Source organism: Struthio camelus, unplaced genomic scaffold (genome assembly GCF_040807025.1).
Source record: "Struthio camelus isolate bStrCam1 unplaced genomic scaffold, bStrCam1.hap1 HAP1_SCAFFOLD_87, whole genome shotgun sequence".
Taxonomy (NCBI): domain Eukaryota; kingdom Metazoa; phylum Chordata; class Aves; order Struthioniformes; family Struthionidae; genus Struthio; species Struthio camelus.
Genome location: NW_027182724.1, coordinates 173,371 through 188,708, shown reverse-complemented (window position 1 = coordinate 188,708; position 15,338 = coordinate 173,371). Strand labels below are relative to the sequence as shown.

Sequence of the window (15,338 nt, the reverse complement as noted above, 5' to 3'; positions counted from 1 at the left end):
CGGCCCCGGGCCGGGAGGGGGGCGCCGGACGCCTGGGTCCCCCCTTGGGCCCCCTCCCCCCCTCCAGGAGGGGCCCAGGCGTCCGGGCAAGGCGGGGGGGGGGGCGCCGCCCGCGGCCGGCAGGAGGCGCTGGAGGACCGAGCGGCTCCGGATCATAGAGCGCGATGGCGGGAAGGGACCAGGAGCTCGGGCGCGTCTCCACGGTAACGGCGCCGCCTGACCATAGAGAATTGCCGGCTGGAAGGGCTCTTACCAAACCGGAAGTTCCGGCGCGTTGCCATGGTGACGGCGGGAACCTTGGCGGACTAGGCCGCGGACGCCCTTAACGAAGCCTAAAAGGGGGGGAAAGGGGGAGGGCCGGACGCCTGGGTCCCTCTAGCGGTGGTGGTGGGGGTTGGGGTGGGGGGGGTCTTTCTTCCTTCCCCCCCCCTTCCCTTCCCCATCGGCGGGCCCAGGCGTCCGGCTTCACCCCTGCCCCCCCCCCACACTGCCAGGCCTCTTGCCCTCACCCAAGATGGCGGCGGCGGCGCGCGCGCCCGCGCGGGGGATGCCGGGACGGGGGATTCCCCAGCGCGTGCGGCGGCGGCGGCGGCGGCGGCGCCGAGCGGGAAGTACCGGAGCCCCCGGACGCCTGGGCCCCTCCCGGGGAGAGGGGTGGGGGGGGACTCGGACGCCTGGGCCCCTCCCGGGGGTGGGGGGAACTCGGACGCCTGGGCCCCCCCTCCCCCGCGCCCCCCCCTCCCGTAGGGAGACGTTTAAAAGGGGGCGTCCCGGACGCCTGGGTCCCTCTCGGACGCCTGGGTCCCTTTTTGTGGGGGGGGGTCTCTGTGATTGGGGGGGTCCCGGACGCCTGGGTCCCTTGGGGGGTGTCTGTGATTGGGGGGGGGGTCCCGGACGCCTGGGTCCCTTGGGGGGGGGTCGCTCCTTTTGCCCCCCCCGCTGTGGGCGGGGCCAGGTGGAATTTGCTCGATCCGGGCAGGTTTTGCCTCATTTTGTCTCCCCCCCCCCCCCGGCTTGCCAAAAAGTGGGGGGGTGTTGCCTGGCAACGGGGGGGGTGGGGCCTGGGAGGGCGGGGCTTGCGGGAGTCACGCCCCTTATGCTGATCCCACTCCCCTTCCCCGGGGGCCCAGGCGTCCGGGCACCCCTTCCTCTTGCCCCAGGGGGCCCAGGCGTCCGGGCACCCTTCCTAGGGGGCCCAGGCGTCCGGGGACCCCTGTCCCTTCCCCGGGGGGCCCAGGCGTCCGAGCACCTCTTTCTCTTGCCCCAGGGGGCTCAGGCATCCGGGGACTCCTGTCCCTTCCCCGGGGGGCCCAGGAGTCCGGGCACCCTTCCCCGGGGGGCCCAGGAGTCCGGGGACCCCTCCCTCTTGCCCCGGGGGGCCCAGGTGTCCGGGGACCCCTGTCCCTTCTCCAGGGGGCCCAGGTGTCCGGGCACCCTTCCCCGGGGGGCCCAGGAGTCCGGGGACCCCTTCCTCTTGCCCCGGGGGGCCCAGGTGTCCAGGGACCCTTGTCCCTTCTCCAGGGGGCCCAGGTGTCCGGGCACCCTTCCCCGGGGGGCCCAGGAGTCCGGGGACCCCTCCCTCTTGCCCCGGGGGGCCCAGGAGTCCGGGGACCTCTGTCCCTTCTCCAGGGGGCCCAGGTGTCCGGGCACCCTTCCCTGGGGGGGCCCAGGTGTCCGGGGACTCCTCCCTCTTGTCCCAGGGGGCCCAGGTGTCCGGGGACTCCTCCCTCTTGTCCCAGGGGGCCCAGGTGTCCGGGCACCCTTCCCCGGGGGGCCCAGGCGTCCGGGCACCTCTTCCTCTTGCCCCAGGGGGCCCAGGCATCCGGGGACTCCTATCCCTTCCCCAGGGGGCCCAGGTGTCCGGGCACCCTTCCCCGGGGGGCCCAGGAGTCCGGGGACCCCTCCCTCTTGCCCCGGGGGGCCCAGGAGTCCGGGGACCTCTGTCCCTTCTCCAGGGGGCCCAGGTGTCCGGGCACCCTTCCCTGGGGGGGCCCAGGTGTCCGGGGACTCCTCCCTCTTGTCCCAGGGGGCCCAGGTGTCCGGGGACTCCTCCCTCTTGTCCCAGGGGGCCCAGGTGTCCGGGGACCCCTGTCCCTTCCCCAGGGGGCCCAGGCGTCCGGGCGCTGCTGTTTTAACCGTTAACGTCTCTTTTTTTCTCTCTCCGCAGGGGACCCAGGCGTCCGGGGCTTCGCTGCGACCTCTAGGATCTGCTGCCTCCCCTTCCCGCTGAGGACCCAGGCGTCCGGGCGCTGCTACCCGCCCCCCCTCACCCCACCGAGGACCCAGGCGTCCGGGCGCCGCTGCCAAGGGCCCAGGCATCCGGGGCGGCCATGGCGGAGGAGCTGGAGCCGTTGCTGGAGCCGCCCCTGACCGAGGGTTTCCTCGATCTCTGGAACATGTGAGCGAGGGACCCAGGCGTCCGGGTGGGGGAGGGGGTGGGGCGGGGCCGCCTTGGTGACCTCTGACCCCCACCCCCCACCCCCAGGCTCCCCGATAACATGCACTCGCTGCCCCTCCCCGACGAGCCGGCTGCCTGGGTAAGTGCCCCCCACCCTTTGGGGACCCAGGCGTCCGGGAGAGCCCCCCCCCCCGGGGGACCCAGGCGTCCGGGACACAGCCCTGCACCCCGGGGACCCAGGCGTCCGGGAGAGCCCCCCCCCCCGGGGGACCCAGGCGTCCGGGACACAGCCCTGCACCCCGGGGACCCAGGCGTCCGGGAGAGCCCCCCCCCCCGGGGGACCCAGGCGTCCGGGACACAGCCCTGCACCCCGGGGACCCAGGCATCCGGGAGAGCCCCCCCCCCCCCGGGGGACCCAGGCGTCCGGGACACAGCCCTGCACCCCGGGGACCCAGGCATCCGGGAGAGCCCCCCCCCCCGGGGGACCCAGGCGTCCGGGAGAGCCCCCCCCCGGGGGACCCAGGCGTCCGGGACACAGCCCTGCACCCCGGGGACCCAGGCGTCCGGGAGAGCCCCCCCCCGGGGGACCCAGGCGTCCGGGACACAGCCCTGCACCCCGAGGACCCAGGCGTCCGGGAGAGCCCCCCCCCGGGGGACCCAGGCGTCCAGGAGAGCCCCCCCCGGGGGACCCAGGCGTCTGGGACACAGCCCTGCACCCCAGGGACCCAGGCGTCCGGGAGAGCCCCCGCCCCGGGGGACCCAGGCGTCCGGGACACAGCCCTGCACCCCGGGGGACCCAGGCGTCCGGGAGAGCCCCCCTGGGGGACCCAGGCGTCCGGGACACAGCCCTGCACCCCGGGGGACCCAGGTGTCCGGGAGAGCCCCCGCGGGGGACCCAGGCGTCCGGGACACAGCCCTGCACCCCGGGGACCCAGGTGTCCGGGAGAGCCCCCCCGCGGGGGACCCAGGCGTCCGGGACACAGCCCTGCACCCCGGGGACCCAGGTGTCCGGGAGAGCCCCCCCGCGGGGGACCCAGGCGTCCGGGACACAGCCCTGCACCCCGGGGGACCCAGGCGTCCGGGAGAGCCCCCCCCCGGGGGACCCAGGCGTCCGGGACACAGCCCTGCACCCCGGGGACCCAGGCGTCCGGGAGAGCCCCCCCCCGGGGGACCCAGGCGTCCGGGACACAGCCCTGCACCCCGGGGACCCAGGCGTCCGGGAGAGCCCCCCCCCCCCCCGGGGGACCCAGGCGTCCGGGACACAGCCCTGCACCCCGGGGACCCAGGCGTCCGGGAGAGCCCCTCCGCGGGGACCCAGGCGTCCGGGAGAGTCCCCAAGGGTCCTGGAGACCCCCCCCCACCACTCTGGGGACCCAGGCGTCCGGGAACTCACCCCCCCCCCCCCACCCAACCTCCTTTCTCCCCGGGGACCCAGGCGTCCGGGTGCCCCCTCCCCCCAAGGGACCCGGCAGTCCCCACACGCCGTCCCGGTGCCCCTGCGTGAGGTCCCAGGCGTCCGGGCGCCCTGACCCTCCCCGGCAGGATTTGGCCCCCCTGGCGCTGCCCCCCGAGGCCGCCCCCGAGGTCGTCCCGCCGCAGGACCCAGGCGTCCGGGCCCCCCCGCTGGTCCCTTCCACCGAGGACTACGGCGGCCGCTACGATTTCCGCCTCGGCTTCCTCCAGTCCGGCACCGCCAAGTCCGTCACCTGCACCGTAAGCGGGACCCAGGCGTCCGGGAGCGGGGAGGGTCCCAGGCATCCGGGAGGGGGATCGTTGAAGCTGGCAATAGGGGCCCAGGTGTCTGGGGCAGGGTCCCATGTGTCCGGGCAGGCCCCCAGCAGGTCCCAGGTGTCCAGGATGGGGACCCAGGTGTCCGAGGTGGGATCTAAGGTGTCCGAGATGGGGTCCCAGGTGTCTGGGCAGCTTCCAGCAGGTCCTGGGTGTCCAGGATGGGATCCCAGCAGGTCCCGGGTGTCCAGGATGGGATCCCAGTAAGTCCTAGGCATGTGGGATGGGGTCCCAGCAGGTCCTAGGTGTCCAGGATGGGATCCCAGCAGCTCCCAGATGTCTAGGATGGGGTCTCAGGCATCTGAGGCAGGGTCTCAGGTGTCCAAGATGGGATTCAAGGTGTCCAAGATGGGGTCCCGAGTGTCTGGGCAGCTCCTAACAGGTCTTAGGTGTCCAGGATGAGGTCCCAGTAAGTCCTAGGCATGTGGGATGGAGTCCCAGCAGGTCCTGGGCATCCAGGGCAGGGTCCCAGGTGTCCAAGATGGGATCCAAGGTGTCCAGGATGGGGTCCCAGCAGGTTCTGGGCATGTGAGATGGGGTCTTAGCAGGTCCTGGGTGTCCAGGGCAGGGTCCCGGGTGTCCAAGATGGGATCCAAGGTGTCCAGGATGAGGTCTCAGCAGGTCCCGGGCGTGTGAGATGGGGTCCCAGCAGGTCCCGGGTATGTGAGTTGGGGTCCTAGTAGGTTCTGGGCATCCAGGGCAGGGTCCCAGGTGTCCAAGATGGGATCCGAGGTGTCCAGGATGAGGTCCCAGCAGGTCCTGGGCGCGCGGGCGGGCCAGGTGCCGGCGCCCGGGCGCTGACGGCCTCGCGCAGTACTCGCCGGAGCTGAACAAGCTGTACTGCCAGCTGGCCAAGCCGTGCCCGGTGCAGGTTCGGGTGGGGGCCCGGCCGCCCCCCGGCGCCCGCCTCCGCGCCTCTGCCGTCTACAAGAAGTCGGAGCACGTGGCCGAGGTGGTGCGCCGCTGCCCCCACCACGAGCGCTGTGGCCCCCCTGGCGACGGTCAGCCCTGCGTGAGGGGGTCCGGGAGGGGCGGTTGGGGGCTGTTGAGGGGTCCGGGAGCATCTAGGCGGTGGTTGGAGGCATCTAGGCGGTGGTTGGAGGCATCTAGGGGTGGTTGGGGGCATCTGGGAGGTATCTGGGGGTGGTTGGGGGCATCTGGGAGTGGTTGGAGGCGTCTAGGGGGTAGTTGGAGGTATCTGGGGGGTGGTTGGGGGCAATTGAGGGGCCTGGGGGCATCTAGGGGGTGGTTGGAGGCATCTGGGGGTGGTTGGGGGCATCTAGGGGCACCTGGGAGTGGTTAGAGGCATCTGGGGGTGGTTGGGGGCAATTGAGGGGTCTGGGGATGTCTAGGGGGTGGTTGGGGGCAGTTGAGGGGTTCAGGGGCATCTAGGGGGTGATTGGGGGTGTCTAGGGGGTGGTTGGGGGTAGTTGAGGGGTGTATGGGGTGTTTGGCTGTAGTTGAGAGTAGTGGGGGCAGTTAGGGAGTCTTTTGGGGTGTTGGGGGTAGCTAGGGAAGTCTGGGTGGTATTTGGGGGGCAGTAGCAACACTCAGGATGGTATTGGGGGGTACCTGGGGTGTTTGGGGGGTACTTAGGAGTATTTGGGGTGTATTCAGGGGGTATTGGGGGGTACTTGGGGGTGTTACGGGTTGTACCGGCGTACTTAACGGTATTTGGGGAATATTTGGGGGGTGTCGGAGTGGTCAGGGTGGTGTTTAGGAGTTATTTAGGGGTGTTTGGGGGGTAGTTTGGGGGTAGTTGGGGTGTATTTGGGGTGGTTTGGGGGTAGTTGAGAGTAGTTGGGTGTATATAAGGAGCGTTTGGGGTGTTTGGGGCAGCTAAGGGAGTATTTTTGGGGTACTCAGGACTATCTGAGGGATTTAGGGCAGTTGGGGGGGGGTACCTGGGGGTATTCGGGGGTACCTGGGGGTACTGAGGACCCCCCCCGCCCCGCGCAGGCCTGGCCCCGGCCCAACACCTCATCCGCGTCGAGGGCAACCCCCAGGCCCGCTACCACGACGACGAGACCACCAAGCGCCACAGCGTCTCGGTGCCCTACGAACCCCCCGAGGTACCCCCGGCAGCGGCGTCACCCCTCGCACCCCCGAACACCCGGCCCTGGCGCCCCTCTGACCCCCCCCCCACCGGACATCCACCCCCGGTACCCCCAAACCGACGTCACCCCCGAACCCTCCTGAACACCCGGCGCCGACACCCCTCTGCCCCCCTGACCCCCCTGGACGTCCGCCCCCAGGTACCCCCGATCCAACGTCACCCCCAGCCCACGGGGTGTTTGGGGGTCTCTGGGGTGGTTGTGGGGGTTTCTGGGGGGGGGTATTGGGGGTTGCTGGGGGTATTTGAGGGCCTGATGGGGTTTTGGGGGTCCCTGGGGAGGTTTTGGGGGTTCCCAAGGGGGTTTGGGGGGCTCAGGGTGGGTGTTTGGGGGTCCCTGAGGAGGGTTTTGGGGGTTTCTGTGGGGGTATTTGGGGGCTTGAGGTGGGCTTTGGGGGTCCCTGGGGAGGTTTTGGGGGTTCCCAAGGGGGTTTGGGGGGCTCAGGGTGGGTGTTTGGGGGTCCCTGAGGAGGGCTTTGGGGGTTCCCAAGGGGGTTGGGGGCTCAGGGTGGGTGTTTGGGGGTCCCTGGGGGGGAATCTTGGGGGTCCCTGGGGGTATTTAGAGGTTCAGAGTGGGTCTTGGGGGTCCCTGAGGGGGTCTTGGGGGTCCCTGGGGGTATTGGGGTGTTCAGAGGGGGTTTGGAGCTCCCTGAGGAGGGTTTTGGGGCTTCCCAAGGGGGTTTGGGGCTTCCCGAGGGGTTTTGGGGGTCCCTGAGGAGAGCAATGGGGTCCCCGAGGAAGATAGGGGATGCCGGGGGGGGGGGCTCGGGGTGCCCACCGCCCCCTAACGCCTGCCCGCAGGTGGGCTCGGACTGCACCACCGTCCTCTACAACTTCATGTGCAACAGCTCGTGCATGGGCGGCATGAACAGGCGGCCCATCCTCGCCATCCTCACCCTGGAGGGCCCCGGGTGAGCCGGACGCCTGGGCCCCTCGGGGCGGGGGGGGCTCCCGGACGCCTGGGCCCCCTGGGGTTGGGGGGCTCTCGGACGCCTGGGCCCCCTGGGGATGGGAGCTCCCGGACGCCTGGGCCCCTTGGGGATGGGGGGCTCCCGGACGCCTGGGCCCCCTGGGGTTGGGGGGCTCCCGGACGCCTGGGCCCCCTGGGGATGGGGGGCTCCCGGATGCCTGGGCCCCCTGGGGATGGGGGCTCTTGGACGCCTGGGCCCCTTGGGGTTGGGGGGCTCCCGAACGCCTGGGCCCCCTGGGGATGGGGGGCTCCGGGACACCTGGGTCCCCGAAGCGGGTGGGTGGGGACGCCCGGACGCCTGGGCCCCCCGGACGCCTGGGTCCCCGGAGCGGGTGGGTGGGATCCCCAGTCGCCAGGGCCCCCCGGACACCTGGGTCCCCGAAGCGGGTGGGTGGGGACGCCCGGACGCCTGGGCCCCCCGGACGCCTGGGTCCCCGGAGCGGGTGGGTGGGATCCCCAGTCGCCAGGGCCCCCCGGACACCTGGGTCCCCGAAGCGGGTGGGTGGGGACGCCCGGACACCTGGGTCCCCGGAGCGGGTGGGTGGGGACGCCCGGACGCCTGGGCCCCCCGGACACCTGGGTCCCCGGAGCGGGTGGGTGGGGACGCCGGGGCCCCCCGGACGCCTGGGCCCCTGACGCCCGCCGCAGGGGGCAGCTGCTGGGGCGCCGCTGCTTCGAGGTCCGCGTTTGCGCCTGCCCCGGCCGCGACCGCAAAACCGAGGAGGAAAACTTCCGCAAGAAGGGCGGGGCCAAGGGCGGGGCTAAGCGAGGTGAGGGCGGGGCCTCGGGCGGGGGCGGGGCCGAGCAGGCTGGGGGGCGGGGTCAGCGGGTGGCCTGGCCCAGGGGGTGGGGTAGAGCTGAGGGGTGGGGCTTGTGGGTGGAGAGGGGGTGGAGCCTGTTGGGATAAAGGAGGTGGGGCCACAAGGAGGGTGGGGCTGTGTGGGCGGAGCTCTGGGGTGCAGGAAAGGGGAGGGGCATGAGGAGGTGGGGCCTGGGCCCCCCCCGGACGCCTGGGTCCCTGGGAGTGAGGAAGGGGGGCAGCCCCGGACGCCTGGGCCCCCCGGACGCCTGGGTCCCTGGGAGTGAGGAAGGGGGGCAGCCCCGGAAGCCTGGGCCCCCCCGGACGCCTGGGTCCCTGGGAGTTGGGGAGGGAGCATCCCCGGACGCCTGGGCCCCCCGGACACCTGGGTCCCTGGGAGTTGGGGAGGGGGCAGCCCCGGACGCCTGGGTCCCTGGGAGTAGGGGGAAGGGGCAGCCCCGGACGCCTGGGCCCCCCGGACGCCTGGGTCCCTGGGACTGAGGAAGGGGGGCAGCCCCGGATGCCTGGGCCCCCCCGGACGCCTGGGTCTCTGGGAGTGGGGGGAAGGGGGGCAGCCCCGGACGCCTGGGCCCCCCGGACGCCTGGGTCCCTGGGAGTTGGGGAGGGGGCATCCCCGGACACCTGGGCCCCCCGGACACCTGGGTCCCTGGGAGTTGGGGAGGGGGCATCCCCGGACGCCTGGGCCCCCCCAGACGCCTGGGTCCCTGGGAGTTGGGGAGGGGGCAGCCCCGGACACCTGGGCCCCCCGGACGCCTGGGTCCTTGGGAGTTGGGGAGGGGGCAGCCCCGGACGCCTGGGCCCCCCGGACGCCTGGGTCCCAGCCCGACCCCCCCCAGCGCTGACGCCGCCAGCCGAGACCCCCGAGAGCTCCAAGAAGCGGGTGCTGAGCCCCGACACCGAGGTCTTCTTGCTGCAGGTGAGCCCCGGACGCCTGGGTCCCTCGGGGCGGGGCCCGTGGGGGCCATGGAGGGGGGCTGGAGGGGTATTTGGGGGGGGGCTGGGGGGCTTTTGGGGGCCGTTTTAGGGCTTGGGGGGGCAACTTGGGGGTTGAGGGGGCGATTTGGGGGATGGGGGGTGTTTTAAGGGTCCCATGGGGCACTTTTGGGGGTCCCATGGGGCAATTTGGGGGATGAGGGGGTGTTTTGGGGGTCCGCTGGGTCAGTTTGGGGGTCCCCTGGGGCAATTTTGGGGCTCGAGGGGGCAGTTTGGGGGTTGGGGGCAGTTTGGGGGATGAGGGGGTGTTTTGGGGGTCCCCTGGGTCAGTTTGGGGGTCCCCTGGGGCAATTTTGGGGCTCGAGGGGGCAATTTGGGGGTTGGGGGCAGTTTGGGGGATGAGGGGGTGTTTTGGGGGTCCCCTGGGTCAGTTTGGGGGTCCCCTGGGGCAGTTTTGGGGCTCGAGGGGGCAGTTTGGGGGTTGGGGGCAGTTTGGGGGATGAGGGGGGGGTTTGGGGGTCCCCGGGGGCAGTTTTGGGGCTCGAGGGGGCAATTTGGGGGATGAGGGGGTGTTTTGGGGGTCCGCTGGGTCAGTTTGGGGGTCCCCTGGGGCAATTTTGGGGCTTGAGGGGGCAATTTGGGGGTTGGGGGCAGTTTGAGGGAGGAGGGAGTGTTTTGGGGGTCCCCGGGGGCAGTTTTGGGGCTCGAGGGGGCAATTTGGGGTCTCAGGGGGGCAGTTGGGGTGACGGGGGGTGGTTTTGGGGTCCCCTGGGGTGGTTTTGGGGTCCCCCGGGGCAGTTTTCGGAGTGTGGGGGGGAGGGGTGTTTGGGGGTCTCCCGGGGCGGTTTGTGGGGGGGGGGTTGGGGGGTCCCGGACGCCTGGGCCCCCGCTGACGGCGCCGCAGGTGCGGGGCCGCCGCCGCTACGAGATGCTGAAGGAGATCAACGAGGCGCTGGAGGCGGCCGAGGGCGCCGGGCGGCCCGCCAGGCCGTGAGTGCCGGACGCCTGGGCCCCCTCCGGGGCGGGGGGGTGCTCCCCGGACGCCTGGGCCCCCCCCTGGGGTGGGGCGGCCTTGGGGATGGCGGAACCGGAGCCCTTGCGGGGGCGGGGGCTGCTCGCCGGACGCCTGGGTCCCTGTGGGGCAGTGGGGGGGAGGTGCCCGGACGCCTGGGCCCCCGGGTGGCCGTGGGTGGGAGCTCCCCGGACGCCTGGGCCCCTGGGTGGCCGTGGGGCAGTGGGTTGGGGGGTGGGGGCTCCCCGGACACCTGGGCCCCTGGGTCCCTGTGGGGCAGTTGGGGGGGGGGGCTCCCCGGATGCCTGGGCCCCTGGGTGGCCGTGGGGCAGCAGAGGGGGCTCCCCGGACGCCTGGGCCCCCATGGGGCAGTGGGGGGGAGGTGCCCGGACGCCTGGGACCCCCGGGTGGCCGTGGGTGGGAGCTCCCCGGAAGCCTGGGCCCCTGGGTGGCCGTGGGGCAGCGGGTTGGGTGGGGGGGTCCCCGGACACCTGGGCCCCTGGGTGGCCGTGGGGCAGCAGAGGGGGGTTCCCGGACGCCTGGGCCCCTGGGTGGTCGTGGGGTAGCAGGTGGGGGGGTCCCCGGATGCCTGGGCCCCTGGGTGGTCGTGGGGTAGCGGGTGGGGGGCTCCCCGGACGCCTGGGCCCCCGGGTGGCCGTGGGGCAGCAGAGGGGGGTTACCGGACGCCTGGGCCCCTGGGTGGCCGTGGGGTAGCGGGTGGGGGGTTCCCGGACGCCTGGGCCCCTGGGTGGCCGTGGGGTAGCGGGTGGGGGGCTCCCCGGACGCCTGGGCCCCCGGGTGGCCGTGGGGCAGCAGAGGGGGGTTCCCGGACGCCTGGGCCCCTGGGTGGCCGTGGGGTAGCGGGTGGGGGGGTGCCCGGATGCCTGGGCCCCCGGGCGGCCGTGGGGCAGCAGAGGGGGGTTCCCGGACGCCTGGGCCCCTGGGTGGTCGTGGGGTAGCAGATGGGGGTCCCCGGACGCCCGGGCCCCTGGGTGGCCATGGGTAGCGGGTGGGGGGGTGCCCGGACGCCTGGGCCCCCGGGTGGCCGTGGGGCAGCAGAGGTGGGTGCCCGGACGCCTGGGCCCCTGGGTGGTCGTGGGGCAGCAGAGGGGGCTCCCCGGACGCCTGGGCCCCTGGGTGGTCGTGGGGCAGCAGAGGGGGGTTCCTGGACGCCTGGGCCCCCGGGCGGCCGTGGGGTAGCGGGTGGGGGGGTGCCCGGATGCCTGGGCCCCCGGGTGGCCGTGGGGCAGCAGAGGGGGCTCCCCGGACGCCTGGGCCCCTGGGTGGTCGTGGGGTAGCGGGTGGGAGGTTCCCGGACGCCTGGGCCCCTGGGTGGCCGTGGGGCAGCAGAGGGGGGTTCCTGGACGCCTGGGCCCCCGGGTGGCCGTGGGGTAGCGGGTGGGGGGGTCCCCGGATGCCTGGGCCCCCGGGTGGCCGTGGGGCAGCAGAGGGGGGTCCCCGGACGCCTGGGCCCCTGGGTGGCCGTGGGGTAGCGGGTGGGAGGTTCCCGGACGCCTGGGCCCCTGGGTGGCCGTGGGGTAGCGGGTGGGGGGGTGCCTGGACGCCTGGGCCCCTGGGTGGTCGTGGGGCAGCAGAGGGGGCTCCCCGGACGCCTGGGCCCCCCCCGCTGACCCCCCCTTCCCCTCCCCCCCCCAGGGTGAAGGCCCGCCGCGAGCGGGGGGAGGGGCCGCTGCCCCGCTCCGGCAAGAAGCTGCTGCTCAAGGGGGAGGCGCCGGACTCGGACTGAGGCTCCGCCCCCTCCGGCGCCGGGCCACGCCCCCGGCCCCGCCTCCGCCGCCGCGCCGGGCCACGCCCCTTCCCCGCCGCCGCCCGGCGGCTAAGCCCCGCCCCCTCCCCCTTAGCCACGCCCCCCCGCTGAACGTTCCACCCCGCCGGCCCTCTTAGCCCCGCCCTCCCTGGCGCTTAGCCCCGCCCCCTCGCCGCTCCCTCCCGCCCCCACCTCCTAGCGCGCAAGCCCCGCCTTTCCCGCCGGCCCCGCCCCCTCCTCACCCCAAGCCCCGCCCCCAGCCCCGCCCCGGCGCGCACGGGATTTTTCTTTTTTTTTTTTTAAAGCTTTTTTTTATATAATAAAGCCTCGTTTTGTATCGCCCCCCCCCCCCCCCCCCGGCTGCGTCCCCGGGGGATTGTGGGAGATTGGGGGGGGGGCGGGTCCCAATTTGGGATGTGGGGGGGGAGGTATGGGGGGGGTGTGCGGTCCTCATTTTGGGGTGAAAAATGCCAATTTTGGGAAAAAAATGCACCTAAGGGGGGGGGGAGTCCCAGTTTAGGGGGTTCTGGGCCCAGTTGCCCCCCCCACCACCACCAATTGCATCTCCCCGTTCCCTGGAGACAGTGACCCCCCCCCCCGGGGGGGGCGCCCCGGACGCCTGGGCCCTGCCAAGCCTCCGCCTGGAAAATTCCTCCGTCCCCTTGGCGCGACCTTGAGACGCGCCGGGGCCCAGGCGTCCGGGGTGGGGGGTGGGGGGGGCCGCCCCCGGTGTCCGCAGGGACCCAGGTGTCCGGCACCCTCCCCCAAAAAAACCCACCCCCCTCCCCAATAGAAGCCCCCCCCCCCCCAAACCCAATGGGCCCAGGTGTCCGAGGGGGCCCAGGCGTCCGGGGTGGGGGGGGGGGGGGAGCCAGGCGAAGAGCCGCCCCCGGTGTCCGCAGGGACCCAGGTGTCCGGCCCCCCCCCCCAAAAACCATCCCCCCCCATAGGCGCGCCCCCCCCCCCCCCCAAAACCCAAAGGGCCCCAGCGTCCGAGGGGGCCCAGGCGTCCGAGGGGCCCAGGCGTCCGGGGTTTTTTTTGGGGGGGGGGGGAGCCAGGCGAAGAGCCACCCCCGGTGTCTGCAGGGACCCAGGCGTCCGGCCCCCCCCCCCAAAAACCATCCCCCCCCATAGGCGCGCCCCCCCCCCCCAAAACCCAAAGGGCCCCAGTGTCCGAGGGGGCCCAGGCGTCCGAGGGGCCCAGGCGTCCGGGTTTTTTTTGGGGGGGGGGGAGCCAGGCGAAGAGCCGCCCCCGGTGTCCGCAGGGACCCAGGTGTCCGGCCCCCCCCCCCCCAAAAACCATCCCCCCCATAGGCGCGCCCCCCCCCCCCAAAAAAAACCCCAATGGGCCCAGGTGTCCGAGGGGGCCCAGGCGTCCGAGGGGCCCAGGCGTCCGGCCCCCCCCCCCCGGTGCCATCTGGCGGCTGCAGGGATTAGGGGGGATCAGGGGGGGGATTTGCCCCCCCCCCAGGATGTGGGTCACGGAAGGGGGGGGGAGGGGATTAATTTGGGGCAGTTAATGGGGGGGGGTTTACGGAAGGGTGTGAATTGGGGAGGGGGGTTGTGTTGGGGGGGGTGTTAATTAGGAGTGTTAATTGGGTGGTTAATTAGGAGCGGTTTAATTGGGGCATTTAATTTGGAGGCGGTGTTAGTCGGCGGGGTGTAATTCAGGGGGTGTTTTGGGGGGGGTGTTAATGGGGGACGGCTGTTGCTTTGGGGGTGTCGGGGCGGCGTTGTTAATTTGGGGTGGGGGGGTGTTTAATGGGGGGGTTGTTAATTAGAGGCTGTGAATGGGGGGGTTGCAGCTGTTAATTAGGGGTACATGGGGTGTTAATTATGGGGGGGCTGTTTATTGGGGGTAGTTAACGGGTGTTGGAGGTATTTCGGGTGTTAATGGCTGTTGGTTGGGGGGTTATTGGGGTAGTGTCTATGGAGGGGCTGCTAATTGGGGGTGTTAATTAGGGAGGCTGCGTTAATTGGGGGGTATTTAGGGGGTGTCACGGGGGGGCTGTTCTTTGCGGCTGTTAATTGGGGTATCGGGGGGGCTGTGATCTGGGGGTATCTAGGGAGGCTGTTGCTTGGGGTGTTAATTGGGGGTGTTAATTAGGGGGTATTTGGGGAGTATTGAGTGGGGGGGCTGTTAATGGGTGTTTATTGGGGGGGCTGTTAATTGGGGGGTGTTAATTGGTCTATGGGGCATTAATTGGGGCTGTTTAAGAGGGGCTTAATTAGAGGGTGTTTATTGGGGGGCTCTTAATTAGATGCAGGTAATTAAAGGGTTTTGGGGGTATCTATGGGGGGCCATTATGGGGGGGTTAATTAGGGTATTTGAAATTAAGGCATGTTAATTAGTGTGACGATGGGAGGGGCTGAACGGGGCAGCGTAAATTGGGGCACGTTAATGGGGGGGCTCTTAATTAGGCGAGGCAGTTAATTAGAGGTTAATTTGGCGGGGGGGCGTTGATGAGGGGCAGATTGAGGGGTTAATTGGGGGGGAGGTGTTAATTGGGCTCTGTTAATTGGGGTGGGGGATGGGGGGGTGGGGTTTTTTTTTGGGGCACATCATCAGGATTTCGGCGTTTCCCCCCCCAATCCCCCTCCAATGACGTCATTGGCCTAGCCCCACCCCCCCCGGACGCCTGGGCCCCTTCTGCCAAGGTTGGGGTGGGGGGGGAGGAGGAAGGAGCCCAGGCGTCCGGGCACCCGGCCCGGCCTCTTCCTCCTAACGAACTCGTTAGCCTCATTAGCAACCCCCCCCACCGTGGCCTAATTACCACCCCCCTGGAGAGAGCCCAGGCGTCCGGGCGCCCCCCTCCCCCCCCAACCGGCCTCCGGGGACCCAGGCGTCCGGGGGCCCTTGGTCCAGCCCTCCCCTCCCCCACCCAGGGGACCCAGGAGTCCGGGACGGAAACGAAGCCAAAACAGCGGCATTTCCACCCAAAAAAACCCCACAAGTTGGTTTTCCCCCCCCCCCAAAGCTGCCCAAATTTGCCTCCTGTGGACCCAAAAATCCACCCGATTTCCCCCAAAATGGGGGCAGGCGCCCTGCGTTGGGGGAGGGGGGACAACTGAGCAGAAGGGGGCTGTTAGTGGGGGAGGGGTGAAGGGGGGGGTTCCAAGATGGCCGCTTCCAAGATGGCCACCACCACTGGAGGGGGGCCCAAGATGGCCGCCAGGGTCAGGGGATCCAAGATGGCTGCCCAAGCCCCAACCACGAGTCGCCAGGGGCAACGGGAGCACCCAAGATGGCGGCCCAAGATGGCCACCAGCCCCTACAGGAGGCAATGGGGGGAGGGAGCCAAGATGGCTGCCGAGGCACAGCCGCCATCTTGGCCACCCCTTGGGGGGTGCTGCGGTGCTGGTGGCCATCTTGGCCCACCTTCATGGCCACTGGCCACCTTGATCTCCCATAGCGACGGCGGCCATCTTGGCCCACCTTCATGGCCACTGGCCACCTTGATCTCCCATAGCGACGGCGGCCATCTTGGCCCACCTTCATGGCCACTGGCCACCTTGATCTCCCATAGCGACGGCGG

General features: G+C 71.4%; 1 protein-coding gene across 3 annotated transcripts; it reads left to right on the top strand.

Moving 5' to 3' along the window:
• The first annotated feature begins 543 nt into the window (after window positions 1–543).
• TP53 (tumor protein p53) lies at window positions 544–12,144 on the top strand. Of its 3 annotated transcripts, none has more exons than XM_068929516.1 (11): window positions 544–611; window positions 2,168–2,398; window positions 2,486–2,537; window positions 3,938–4,111; window positions 5,001–5,187; window positions 6,146–6,258; window positions 7,101–7,210; window positions 7,918–8,039; window positions 8,926–9,005; window positions 9,927–10,012; window positions 11,691–12,078. In XM_068929516.1, exons 2-11 carry the CDS (start codon window positions 2,331–2,333, stop codon window positions 11,779–11,781), a joined length of 1,083 nt encoding a protein of 360 aa, XP_068785617.1. In that variant the 5' UTR covers window positions 544–611; window positions 2,168–2,330; the 3' UTR covers window positions 11,782–12,078. The 3 variants fall into 3 exon arrangements, with proteins under 3 accessions (XP_068785617.1, XP_068785618.1, XP_068785619.1); XM_068929517.1 differs by having other exon boundaries at window positions 3,941–4,111; window positions 11,691–12,076; XM_068929518.1 differs by lacking the exons at window positions 8,926–9,005; window positions 9,927–10,012 and having other exon boundaries at window positions 3,941–4,111; window positions 7,918–8,050; window positions 11,962–12,144.
• Window positions 12,145–15,338: the final 3,194 nt, after the last annotated feature.